We start from the raw sequence: 10,977 nt of genomic DNA, 5'->3' as shown, positions 1-10,977 counted from the left end.
TAGAGCTCTATCAGATGGACTCCTTATATATACCTGGATTAATGAATGGCCAAAAATACAACGCAAGACCATTCTGAAGAGAATGGCGCTGGATATGAAACCTGTATGTTGGCGTCATCATCGCTTTAAACACATAAACCACAGTCTCTTGAGCAACAAGTACCTCCGTGTTATATCTCATACCCGAGTATTCACCTTTAACCTATCTCCGCCACCGAGAATATCTATTTATATGATACAATCAGATATACGAATATACCACACTTACTATCTTATGTCCCCTTTTCTTCTTAGCCCCATTGCCCGCTTCTCTTGTTTCGTCACACTCCATATGAGATAATCCTTAACGCCAACGGCGGACCAAGGCCTTCGCCATAGAATTAATAATTTTCATTCTATCTCGTGTACTCTTGCGGGTGTTGTTGTCCTGGCGTTCTAGGTGTTCGGATTAGTATCCTAGCTTGCATCGTGATTCGTGCTGTCGTAACTAGGTCTTAACAAGTAAGGCTGCCTCTAACCGGGGACTCTAGCATAATCCACTACAATCGTTACTAATCCATGACCGGTCGGCCGACGGCCACCGTCAGTCGCCCGATTAGGAAATGTAACCGGCATTCGTCCGCAATGACAAATCCCACCGACGGCACAATGCGGAGGAAAGCCGTTTCTATTCCTCCAAAGCGAACCTCGTCGAAGTCAAAAGTTCCGTAGAATAGACATATGAAAGAGCAAAACAGAGGGTTAATGTAAATAAGATATGTAGAACTAGTATCTGAAAAAAATAAACAACGAGGTAGGTAACAATTACCTACTCAATCTCCAGACTTACTTTAGTGGTCCCACCATCTGAACACTCATGATGTCTTCGTTAACTTCAGCTCAGCCCCCAAGCACTTACAAGGCACTCTTCTTTGAATCTGCCTCCATCGATCCCACGGTAGCCTCGCTCCCAACCCCCAAGCCAGACCCCGGCACCGTCATCGTGAGGCCCCTCTACAGCTGGGTATACGGCTACGCAGGCGACATATTCACCAACGGCAACCCGCGCAACTACCCGGTCTCCTTCCCCCTCACCGGCGGCGGCAACGCCATCGGCCGCGTCGCCGCCGTACCCCCCGAGGCCAAGAACCTGAAGGTCGGCGCCCTCGTCGTCGTCGACCCCATCATCAAGGAGCGCGACAGCAGCGCCCACCACCTGTCCGACTTCCGCGCCATCGGCATCTCGGACAACGGCACGTGGGCCGAGCTCGTGAAGGCGCCTATCGAGAACGTGCTACGCATAGACGAGGCCGCGCTCGAGAGAAACGGTATCCCGATCAGGGACGCGGCGTTCTACGCGCAGCTCGTCGTGCCGTACGGCGGCCTGCGCGATGTGAAACTCATTGCGGGAGAGACCGTGCTGATCTCGCCGGCGACGGGCAACTTCGGCGGCGCCGCGGTCCATGTCGCGCTCGCGATGGGCGCGGGGCGCGTGGTCGCCATGGGCCGCAACGAGAAGATTCTCGCGGAGCTGAAGGCCCTGGCGCCGGGGAAAGTGGAGACGGTCGTTTTCAGTGGGAGCGTTGAGGCTGATGTGGCGAGCATTGCGAAGTACGGTCCCGTCGACGTGTTCCTGGACCTGACGCCGCCGATGGCGAAGAATACCTCGCATATCCAGGCGGGTATCATGTCCATGCGGCCGAAGGGCAGGGTTAGCATGATGGGGAATGTGAACGCGTTGGAAATCCCGTACCGGCTCGTTGCGTTCCGCGGATTGAGGTTGCAGGGGACTGAGATGTACACGCGGGAGCAGGCGATGGATATGCTCAAGTTGATTGAGACGGGGACGCTGAAGACCGGGCCGGAAGCGGGCTTGGTGACTAAAGGGGTGTTCAAGTTGGAGGACGGGCTTGCTGCGCTGGAGTTTGCGGCGAAGGAGGCTGGTGCTGGGAGGGCGGTCTACTTTGCTCCAAATGAAGAATGAACAATATTAATACGAAGTACATAGGCCGTGAACATTCGAGAACGGTGCGGGGGATGCTGTAGATCGAACGGTTAGATAGTTTGTTCTATTCGATTAATTTGGTTATGGTTGGATTCAATTGACTTGGCTAACCAAAATTTGATCTTTCCGGGTTGAGTGGGGACAATTTTTATGAGGCTATTCAGACCCATATATAGACCCATGTCCTCCATTAAAATGGTGGTTGGTGCCCACAATACGGTTGATCATCCAGATATCTGGGTGACTTAGTGCACTGTGCTGAATTTCCAGCTATTCCTGAATTCCGATGTCAATGCGGCAATACGGCAATAGTCGTTACGAAGAATCCGGATAATCGGCAGATTCATGTGTTGACTTCAATCCAATATGACCAGACCAGAACTGAAAAGGTAACTAGGTATGCTATTAACCTGGAGGACGATTACATTCAGCTTTACTATGTATAATTTGGACGGTCGCCGTCGGTGGCTACTTACACCGCCGTGATACACGTGTTGGTAGGCAAAGTAGGCTGTGGACGGTGATCGACATGCGCATAGGTAAATTTTCTGACATCAGATCGACTTGACTATCTGTTGGGGTTGAAGGATACCTAGACGTTATTTCGATTTTGAAGGGTTGTCAAACTCACAGCTTCACACTATTATCAAGCACCTCGAGACTGTAACAACCGCCATGGCCCCAATGCCTGAATCTGTTATAGAGAATTATCGCTATACAGCCCTTCCAGAATCAGGACCCGGGGATCATCATATTCGCCTCCTCGATATTCTTCCGGGTGGTCCTAAGGATGAAGCACTCAGGCTTGGCTTGAGAACAACTCGTCTGGAAGATGACCCGACGTATGAATGTCTCTCGTATGCCTGGGGCACATCAGATGGAGACCGCGAAGCAAAGGATGTTTTCGTTGTGGGGCCTGATGCCGAGTCGTTCAAACTGAAGATTCGCAAGAACCTCAATGACGCCCTTCGAGCCTTACAGCACCCGTCGCGACCGCGCACTATCTGGGCAGACGCCATTTGTATTAATCAGGAGGACCACGAGGAACGCAGTAACCAAGTCATACTTATGGGCCTGATATACTGGTCGGCGTCAAGAGTTAACATCTGGCTCGGTCCGGATCGACGAGGGGTTGCAAAGATGGCGTTCGAAGCCGTGAAGCCGATATCAGCTGCACATTGGAAGACCGATGCTAGCCTGTCGAGTTTTAGTAAAGAACAGGCCGCCTCGCTCGACCCGCTTCCTTGGGGAGGAGTCGCGGAGCTTTATCGAAATTCCTGGTTCGAGCGCGCTTGGGTGCAACAAGAGCTGGGCCTTTCAAAGGAGGCCTTCTTTTACTGGGGAGACGCCCCTCCGGTCGATGTGAGAGATGTATTCGGCTTCGATATCTGGATGGAGAACGTCGGTGATGCAGTGAGAGCTCGGTTCATCGGGGATGCATCTGCAGTGCGAGGAACACGGAATTTGTGGTTGCAGTATAGTCGCGTGACTCGCAGCGACTGGCCAGGAGACCATGACCAATTCATGGCCCAAAATCCTTTCCTTCAGGTTCTAGTTGACGGCTCGAACTGCAAAGCTACTGACCCGCGAGATCACGTATACGCCTTCTTAGGCCATCCCGCCGCGCGAAGGCAATATGCGTATGAGAACGACCAGAGCATGGACTATGAAGAGATATTTAATGACGTAAACCACGCCTTCATAACTCCTAACTATAGGAAGACTACCGAGGAGGTGTATCTGGACGTCGCCAAGAAATTGTTAGAGCAACATGATGACTTAAGATTACTTGGTGCCGTCTCGCATTCTGCGGGGACAATTGCGTCGGATTATCCCAGCTGGGTGCCACGGTGGAATGCCAATCAACACCGCAAAACCATTGGCATATCTGTTTCTATATGGCCAACCAGGATCGAAGTCCCTGAGCTTCCCGTGACGCGTATCGAGGCTAACACACTCCACGTCCAAGGCTTGATAATCTCAACCGTCTCTGGTCTTCTCAAGTGGACTGAGGAGTGCATACAGAATGCTATGGTGGATGTGTTTGCCAGGAAAAACAATATAGAGATGTTACATGGGAGGCGGCTGTTTCAAACGAAAGAAGGACGGAGGGGTATGGTACAAGATATAGTACAAGCCGGAGATGTCGTGACTCTCTTGGTAGGCGCATGTTCTCCTTGTGTCCTGAGGTATGTAGAAGGTGAGAGGTTCAAGCTCGTGGGTACTTGCCTGATGCTCGGTCTTGCAGATGACGATCTGAACGACATGATTAATAAGAGGAGAGGGGAAATACAGGAGTTGGTATTGGTGTAAATAAAATTAGTAGCAGCGGCTGCTGTTAATAAAGTCACGGTTATCTAGGGTACTATAGTAGGTGTTCTCACGCTTTTAAAGATGAGATTAAGCTAAGAATAACGAATCATATATCTCGGCGTAATTGTGTTCAAGGTGACTAATGAGACGAACGTGTCCAGGTGACTAGGTAGATATTTCAATATATGCGTAGAAAGGAAGTGTAGGAAGATACAGGCAAAAACTCCTAAGGGAATGCCACTAAAATATAAGTCAATTGAAGGACAGGTAGTTGAATTTGAGATCCCCCTTTTCGATATCATCCCCTATCCTAAATGTTAACCTGTGGCAGACTTCGGGGCAACGTTAGGGTACTCTATACCCCCAGCCCAAACCCGAGCAATGTCCCTAGTGTTTGTGATGTTCTCCAATGGATTGCTATTCAGCAGAATCAAATCGGCGCGCAGACCAGGTTTAATCGCACCCCTATCCTTCAACCTATGCACCGTGGCTGGGACAATCGTCGCGGCGCGTAAAGCCTCGAGCGGGGTCATGCCAAAATCCACGAGGTTTGCCATCTCCTGATGCAGCGACACACCAAATGGAAAGTAAATGATAGGGAACGTACTGCCGACGGAATCGGTGCCGGTTAGTATCGGTATCCCAGAAGCGTGCAGTTGTTTCACATTAGTAATTACATGCTCATATGACGCATTGGCACTGTTGTTTCCGCGGAGGACCTGGAGGATCTCTGGCTGTATTGTGTAGGCGCGCCTAAAGATTTCGACGGTTGGCGTGGTGGCCAGACCGAATTCTTTGATCGACTGGAAGATGTTGGGAGGTAGTAAGCCATCGTCGGGGATGTGTTGCAAGACATCAGTTCGCGCTGATACAGCACGTGTGTAAGGGGCCACACTGGGCGCATGCTGGACGACGAAATGGCCTAGAGAGTGCGCGTATTCGACTATTGTATTCTGTTGATCTTGGGTTGGACCGTCAGCCGCACCCACGATCTTGAAATAGTCGGAACCATTGCCGAAGGAATAATCGACGACGAACTTCGGATCCTCGCCGGGGGATAAAGGCAGCCAGGCCGGTGCTTGATTGAGCGCTGCGTTCCCTCCAGACGGTGCGAGAGCAGGTAGCATGGTAGCGAATAGGGTAGCTAGGCCCGGGTTTGATTTGAGCGTGTCGCAAAGCTCGTAACTAGGACAGGCCATGTTGAAGATGGTCGTAACGCCATATGCAGTCATATTCTCTAAGCCTTCAACTGATTGCACGTGAGCGTGCGCGTCGATTAAACCAGGGATCAGGATGCGATTGCCGGCATCAATAGTTTTTACGACATTATCATCGCAGTCAGTGATGTACTCGCCGTCTATAATGACGGTCTGAGGCTCTCCTATCGTATAGCCATCGAAAACTCGCACATTCTGGATGGCCGTCTTGACGGAGGCCGGTACATCGCGCTTACGGAGAGCCTCTTGCACATCTCGTAGTTGCGGTGCAGGAACATGGTCGTGGAGACAAGCGTTCGATGCTTTGAAGATAAGAAACGAGACTGAGATCAACTGTCTGAAATGCATCTTGTCGTAGGCTAGTGAAAGATGACACGGAGATAGGATGTCGAGGTTGATGTTGAGTTAAACTCGCCGCTGGTTACAACATGTTATATACCTGCGAAACGACACATCGTAGGACTTACGCGCTCCTATGAATGGAGGTCGAAGATTGGCCGTATACGAAGCATAAACTGCACATCCTACTCAAATTACATGATATCTTCTATTCCTCGACTCACGAGTGGTTCGTGATTATGAGTAAATCTCAACTCTTCGTACACTAAACCTAAATAGTTCAGAGAGGATATAAGTACAGGGCTCAGCCCATTCGGGAGGCCCAGTCTGATAGCCCTGTTATGTCATATTGACAGATGGGTTCTTTGGAAGATAGATATTGTTGTAGAATTGTATGGAAGTGAGGATGCGGCACTCATCACTGGTGAAGTGATCGGAGGATGGAGAGTGGATGAAAGTCAGGATGGTGGAGGGTAAGGTGAAAGATCTTAGCCAAGATCTTAAGATCAATAAAACCAGGGGCGTTTGCAGGGATACTCGTACACTAGACCCAGAAAGGGATAGCGTATCAGGTAGGGTCACATTACCAGAGCACGTTGATGACGTTTCGGAATCCGGAATGCGGAGATTAAACCTTGAAATGTTCAGCTAAAGATGTACCTAGGTACATATTGTCTTGTCTCCTTTCAATATTCCCCGATGCTTCTAACAATCTTCAATCTTCAAGTTCCGTCAATGTGCCATTACAGTTCTGGGTTTAATGGTCTAAGGTCCGAGTGGCGGATATTCCAGACCGATCCAAACCCCGAACTCGCCGTTCTTGAACCTGATGCACAGCCCGAACACTGTAAAAATGCTTGAATGGATTGTCAAGCTCGCTTGCTTTCTCATCTAAGGGATCTAAACTCTTTCTAATCCACCGCACATCGGGCTAGCGATGTTTCTGGACAACTCCGAGCTGTTGCGTTGACCTTTATTCACATGGCCACTACTCATAATAAAGAGCGCCGAAGCGTCTCCCGCCGGTTTCATAGGAAATCCCGGAACAGTTGTCTACCCTGTCGCAGGCGACGCGTTAGAGTAAGCTCCTGGTATTTTCCTGGTCTCTAGACTGTCACCTACATGCTTACTATACCTAGTGTAATTTGCAGCCGCCTACTTGCTCTAACTGTCATAGGCGTAATGACCTATGCTCTTATGAACAGCAACAAAACCAAGACTTAAACCAGGCTTTGGTTTCAAGTGTCCCACATACCACGGAAACCAGAGAGTCCAATGACGATGACCTCTTCAATGGCTACGTTCCTTTGGAATTTGCAACCTCTCCCATGCTCAGCGGTCTCCACGATGTAGACAGTCTACAGTGGATGTGGCAGGTCACGGTCATGGAGGAGACGTTTTTCATCTCTCGGCTATCGAGCCTTGAGAGAGCGATGCTTGCTCAAGAGTTTGACCGCCAGGCAAGTTCTTTCAAATATGTGCACCGTACAATCACCGCACTTTACGCGCTTCATGAGTCTTGTCAGGCGACGTCGCACTCGAATCTCCGCAGTGCCGCATATCGCTATCAGATCGAAGCTTCAATACTGTTCAGAAACTCGCAAGTCGAAGTTAATGAGGCGAATTGGCTAGCCATGATAATGTTTGGAATAGGGGTTATTGTCTTCCAGTTTGCCACAGCCCAAAAGGCATCCGATGAAGACGGTAGCTATATGGAGCTACTTTACGTTTTGCGCAACTCCTTCGAACTAGCTGCGGAACTGGGACCTTATCTGCATGCGAGCCCACTCATGCAATTTACTGGACCTCAGCTAAGTAGGCTTAAGTTACACTTGGATGAACTCACATGGAATGCTATATGCTGCCTGGACTCGCTTGAGTATCCCGCAGAAACCACGGAAGAAACGAGGTGTGCATGCCTGCACTCCATTGCAGCACTAAAGAAATGGGTTATGCAGGTCGATGGGCGTCCAAGGAATTGGTTTCATTATATTAGATGGCCCGCCGAGATCTCGGGGCAATATCTGTCGTTACTTTCTCAGAAACATCCCGTAGCCCTCGTCGTTTTCGTCTACTGGTGTTCTATAATGCATCGCTGTCCACGACGTTGGTATATGGTCGGCTGGGCTAAACGAGCTGCGGCTACGGCTATGGGGCACATTGGAAAACAGTGGGATCGTGTACTCGAATTCCCTAGGAAGATACTAGCGAGCGAATTTGAGAGCGGCAATTACCTCGCATTAGCTCTTGTGAATACAAGTGGATGATACTCGAAAACGACATTGCCGGAAATAACGATTCGGCGTGCGCTCGATTGTTGTACGTTCGCGCGGTTCCAGATTTGCTCAGCTACTGATGGGATCTTCCTATTTATTTTTCTATTAGGCCATCTCAGAAGCAAGTCTCGCGGAATATTACCTGGTATCAGACAGTGCACCTGGTAATGCTTGTATCCAACATACTCGGTCCCCATCCGCGGAATAACTCTTATAGGCTAGCGGGGTATGATCGTCTCTCACGACTTACACCCAGTTACGAGACTACCAATAAAATATGTCAAGGTTCATCCATACCACCTATACCCCTCGTGAGGGTGCCTTTTTGTCTTTGTCGGGATTTCTTGCATCGGAAGGCGGTCCTACTGATACATTCGGCATTAGTGGCGTCGCTTGGTTTATTCTGCGGCACATTTCCCGTTTTCGCACGACTTCAACTATAGCCTCAAGCAGAGGGAAAAGAAGATCCCCACATCGTTCACGGTTTAGCACTTCGCAAAATTAAGTCAATTAAAGACGACAGTTGTATACCTATATATGATACCACGTCACGACATTTAGTATGAAAGAATCTCTGCTTTGGACCCTTGCTGGACTCATTCCTCTTGGCGCGGGGCAGAGTGAAGAAGCGTGGATCACGCTGAATGCCAGCACCGGTGGACGTCTTCACGCAGACAGACCTTTTGCTTTGCCGTGTTACTCGATTTATAATGGCAATTCAGTTGCAGTTGATGAAGTAACATGCTCCATTGTTCGAAATAATTATACCATTAATTCGATTCGCGCAGAGTTCCCCAGCGGGTACCTGAATCTTCAGGGGGAGTTATGTTTAGGAAATCCCTTAGACGAATGTACTCTCAATAATTCAGTAATCCCAGCTGCAGAACCCGCCCCGGGGTCTTCGTGTAATCAGGGGAGCGTTCCATCATACTATATCGAGGTCGAAGAGATTTCGGACATCAGCGCAGCTCTAAATTTCACCCGGGAATACGGCGTACCCTTAGTAATCAAGAACAGCGGTCATGACTACATGACTAGGAATAGTCAGAAAGGAGCACTTGCTCTCTGGGTGCATAAGCTGCAAAGCCTTGTTTTCCATGAGGACTATGTACTAGAAGGATGCGCAGCAAATCTAAGCGTCGCCCGTGTTGTCACAACAGGCACTGGGGCCAGCGCAGGTGATATTCAAAATTTCGCACATGAACACGGAAGTACATTTATCAGCGGTTACTCACCCACAATTGCGGCATCCGGAGGATGGGTCCTCGGTGGTGGGCATAGTGTGTTATCACCTGTGTATGGTCTCGGAGTCGACCGTGTGGTCGAATTCAAGGTTGTTACCCCTGACGGTATTGTCCGAGTTGCCAACAAATGCCAGCACGAAGATCTATTTTGGGCTCTACGGGGAGGGGGCGGCGGCACGTTCGGTGTTGTAGTAGAAGCTTCACACCGTCTGGAGCCCCTGATGCCTGTTGCGGTCGCCAATATCCAACTTTCCACAAATGGAACCGCCGATACGTCATTAAAATGGATCGAGTTGATGTCGCGGCAGTCCTTAGCTTGGGGTAAGCAGGGCTGGGGAAGTCATGCGGCGGGGCTGTATCTGACCTATATGAATCCATTGCCGGCTATCGCCAACTTGACGGACGGGGCTGCTGCTGCTAAGGACTCAATGAGCCTTGCCACGGAATTTGCACTCGCTATTGGAGGGACCAGTGACATAGAGGTTCTCCCAAGCTTTCTTGATGTATGGAACAAATACGTCCTTCCAGGGGCGTTAGCAACGGCAGGAGTAACTCGCATACTGGCAACAAGAATAATACCGCGGAAATTCTTTGAAGATGAAGTCGGAATAACCAAATTGATGGCCTTCATGGAAGCCGCTCAGGAATTAGGTTTTGATCCGCGGAATTTTTACTGTCCAGTGGGTACTCCATTTGTCGTTAACGGCTCGATGAACTTGAAGGCTGGGAACGGAACTAGGCCTGCAACCTCTGTTCACCCAGCGTGGTATGATTCTCTTTGGGATGTTTCGACTTCTCTGACAATACCATGGGGCGCATCATATGATCAGCGCCTGCAAAATATGACGGCAATCACAAGGGCGACGCTCCTTGCGGAAGAACTAACTGGCACTGAAGGAGGAACATACACTAACGAAGCAAACCCTTTTACACCCAATTGGCGTGAATCATGGTGGGGCGATAATTACGCAGGTTTGCTTGAGGTCAAGAAGAAGTATGACCCTGAAGGTCTTTTCAAGTGTTGGAAGTGTGTTGGCTTCGAAGACGAAGATATATCTAGTGAGAGGTTTAGTTGTCAGGGAAAACTACAGCTGGATGTTAATCGAAATTTGGCGAATACTACCTAGGTAAATTCATCCTCGAAGGGTATTGAATCGAATACTTACTGATATTAAACACTTACCAGATACCGGAATTCATAGATACCTGTCAACTTGTCCTTCAGATTGGGATTCACCATTAGGTAGATATTTGTCTAATCTAATATTCCCAAAGAATTAAGGATGGTTCCAGATGCCAAGCCCCATCAACTTCAATCCCCGATGCTTACCACAAGGAAGTGTGAAAATGTTCCGACTTTACACTAATAGCCTAATGTTCAAGCCAATAATTACAGTTAGATGTCAACTGAAATATGATGGTGCATGTTGTGGAAGCTTGGTATTATGTAAGACATACGATTCTCGTGGTTGAACTCACCACCAAGGACTCCGCGGAATAATGTTTTGCACCGAAGAATCGGACAATGTTGTCATCTGACATCACAATGTTGCCAATGATCGGACGATAGCACTAGAACCGTCGGTTATTTAACCATTCTATGA

The 10,977-nt window shown here is 49.2% G+C and overlaps 5 protein-coding genes across 5 annotated transcripts; 4 read left to right on the top strand and 1 right to left on the bottom strand.

Moving 5' to 3' along the window:
• Positions 1–118: 118 nt before the first annotated feature.
• On the top strand, positions 119–2,100 carry F4807DRAFT_419297 (alcohol dehydrogenase GroES domain-containing protein). The gene has a single exon (XM_047997406.1). It carries the CDS (start codon positions 857–859, stop codon positions 1,961–1,963), a length of 1,107 nt encoding a protein of 368 aa, XP_047855703.1. The 5' UTR covers positions 119–856; the 3' UTR covers positions 1,964–2,100.
• Positions 2,101–2,399: 299 nt separating this feature from the next.
• Positions 2,400–4,347, top strand: F4807DRAFT_419295 (uncharacterized protein). Its single transcript, XM_047997405.1, has one exon. The coding sequence runs from the start codon at positions 2,660–2,662 to the stop codon at positions 4,295–4,297; it is 1,638 nt and encodes a 545-aa protein (XP_047855702.1). The 5' UTR covers positions 2,400–2,659; the 3' UTR covers positions 4,298–4,347.
• Positions 4,348–4,391: 44 nt separating this feature from the next.
• On the bottom strand, positions 4,392–6,311 carry F4807DRAFT_419294 (uncharacterized protein). The gene has a single exon (XM_047997404.1). The coding sequence runs from the start codon at positions 5,860–5,862 to the stop codon at positions 4,615–4,617; it is 1,248 nt and encodes a 415-aa protein (XP_047855701.1). The 5' UTR covers positions 5,863–6,311; the 3' UTR covers positions 4,392–4,614.
• Positions 6,312–6,556: 245 nt separating this feature from the next.
• On the top strand, positions 6,557–8,405 carry F4807DRAFT_27861 (uncharacterized protein). Its single transcript, XM_047994654.1, has one exon. It carries the CDS (start codon positions 7,182–7,184, stop codon positions 8,118–8,120), a length of 939 nt encoding a protein of 312 aa, XP_047855700.1. The 5' UTR covers positions 6,557–7,181; the 3' UTR covers positions 8,121–8,405.
• On the top strand, positions 8,403–10,700 carry F4807DRAFT_27869 (FAD-binding domain-containing protein). Its single transcript, XM_047994656.1, has 3 exons — positions 8,403–8,440; positions 8,514–10,500; positions 10,560–10,700. Exon 2 carries the CDS (start codon positions 8,692–8,694, stop codon positions 10,498–10,500), a length of 1,809 nt encoding a protein of 602 aa, XP_047855699.1. The 5' UTR covers positions 8,403–8,440; positions 8,514–8,691; the 3' UTR covers positions 10,560–10,700.
• The last annotated feature ends 277 nt before the right edge of the window (positions 10,701–10,977 follow it).

The sequence above is a fragment of the Annulohypoxylon truncatum genome (genome assembly GCF_022578515.1).
Source record: "Annulohypoxylon truncatum strain CBS 140777 unplaced genomic scaffold F4807scaffold_10, whole genome shotgun sequence".
In the NCBI taxonomy this organism is placed as follows: Eukaryota; Fungi; Ascomycota; class Sordariomycetes; order Xylariales; family Hypoxylaceae; genus Annulohypoxylon; species Annulohypoxylon truncatum.
Note: the sequence above shows the minus strand (reverse complement) of the source record. Positions and strands in the feature narration are given on the sequence as shown.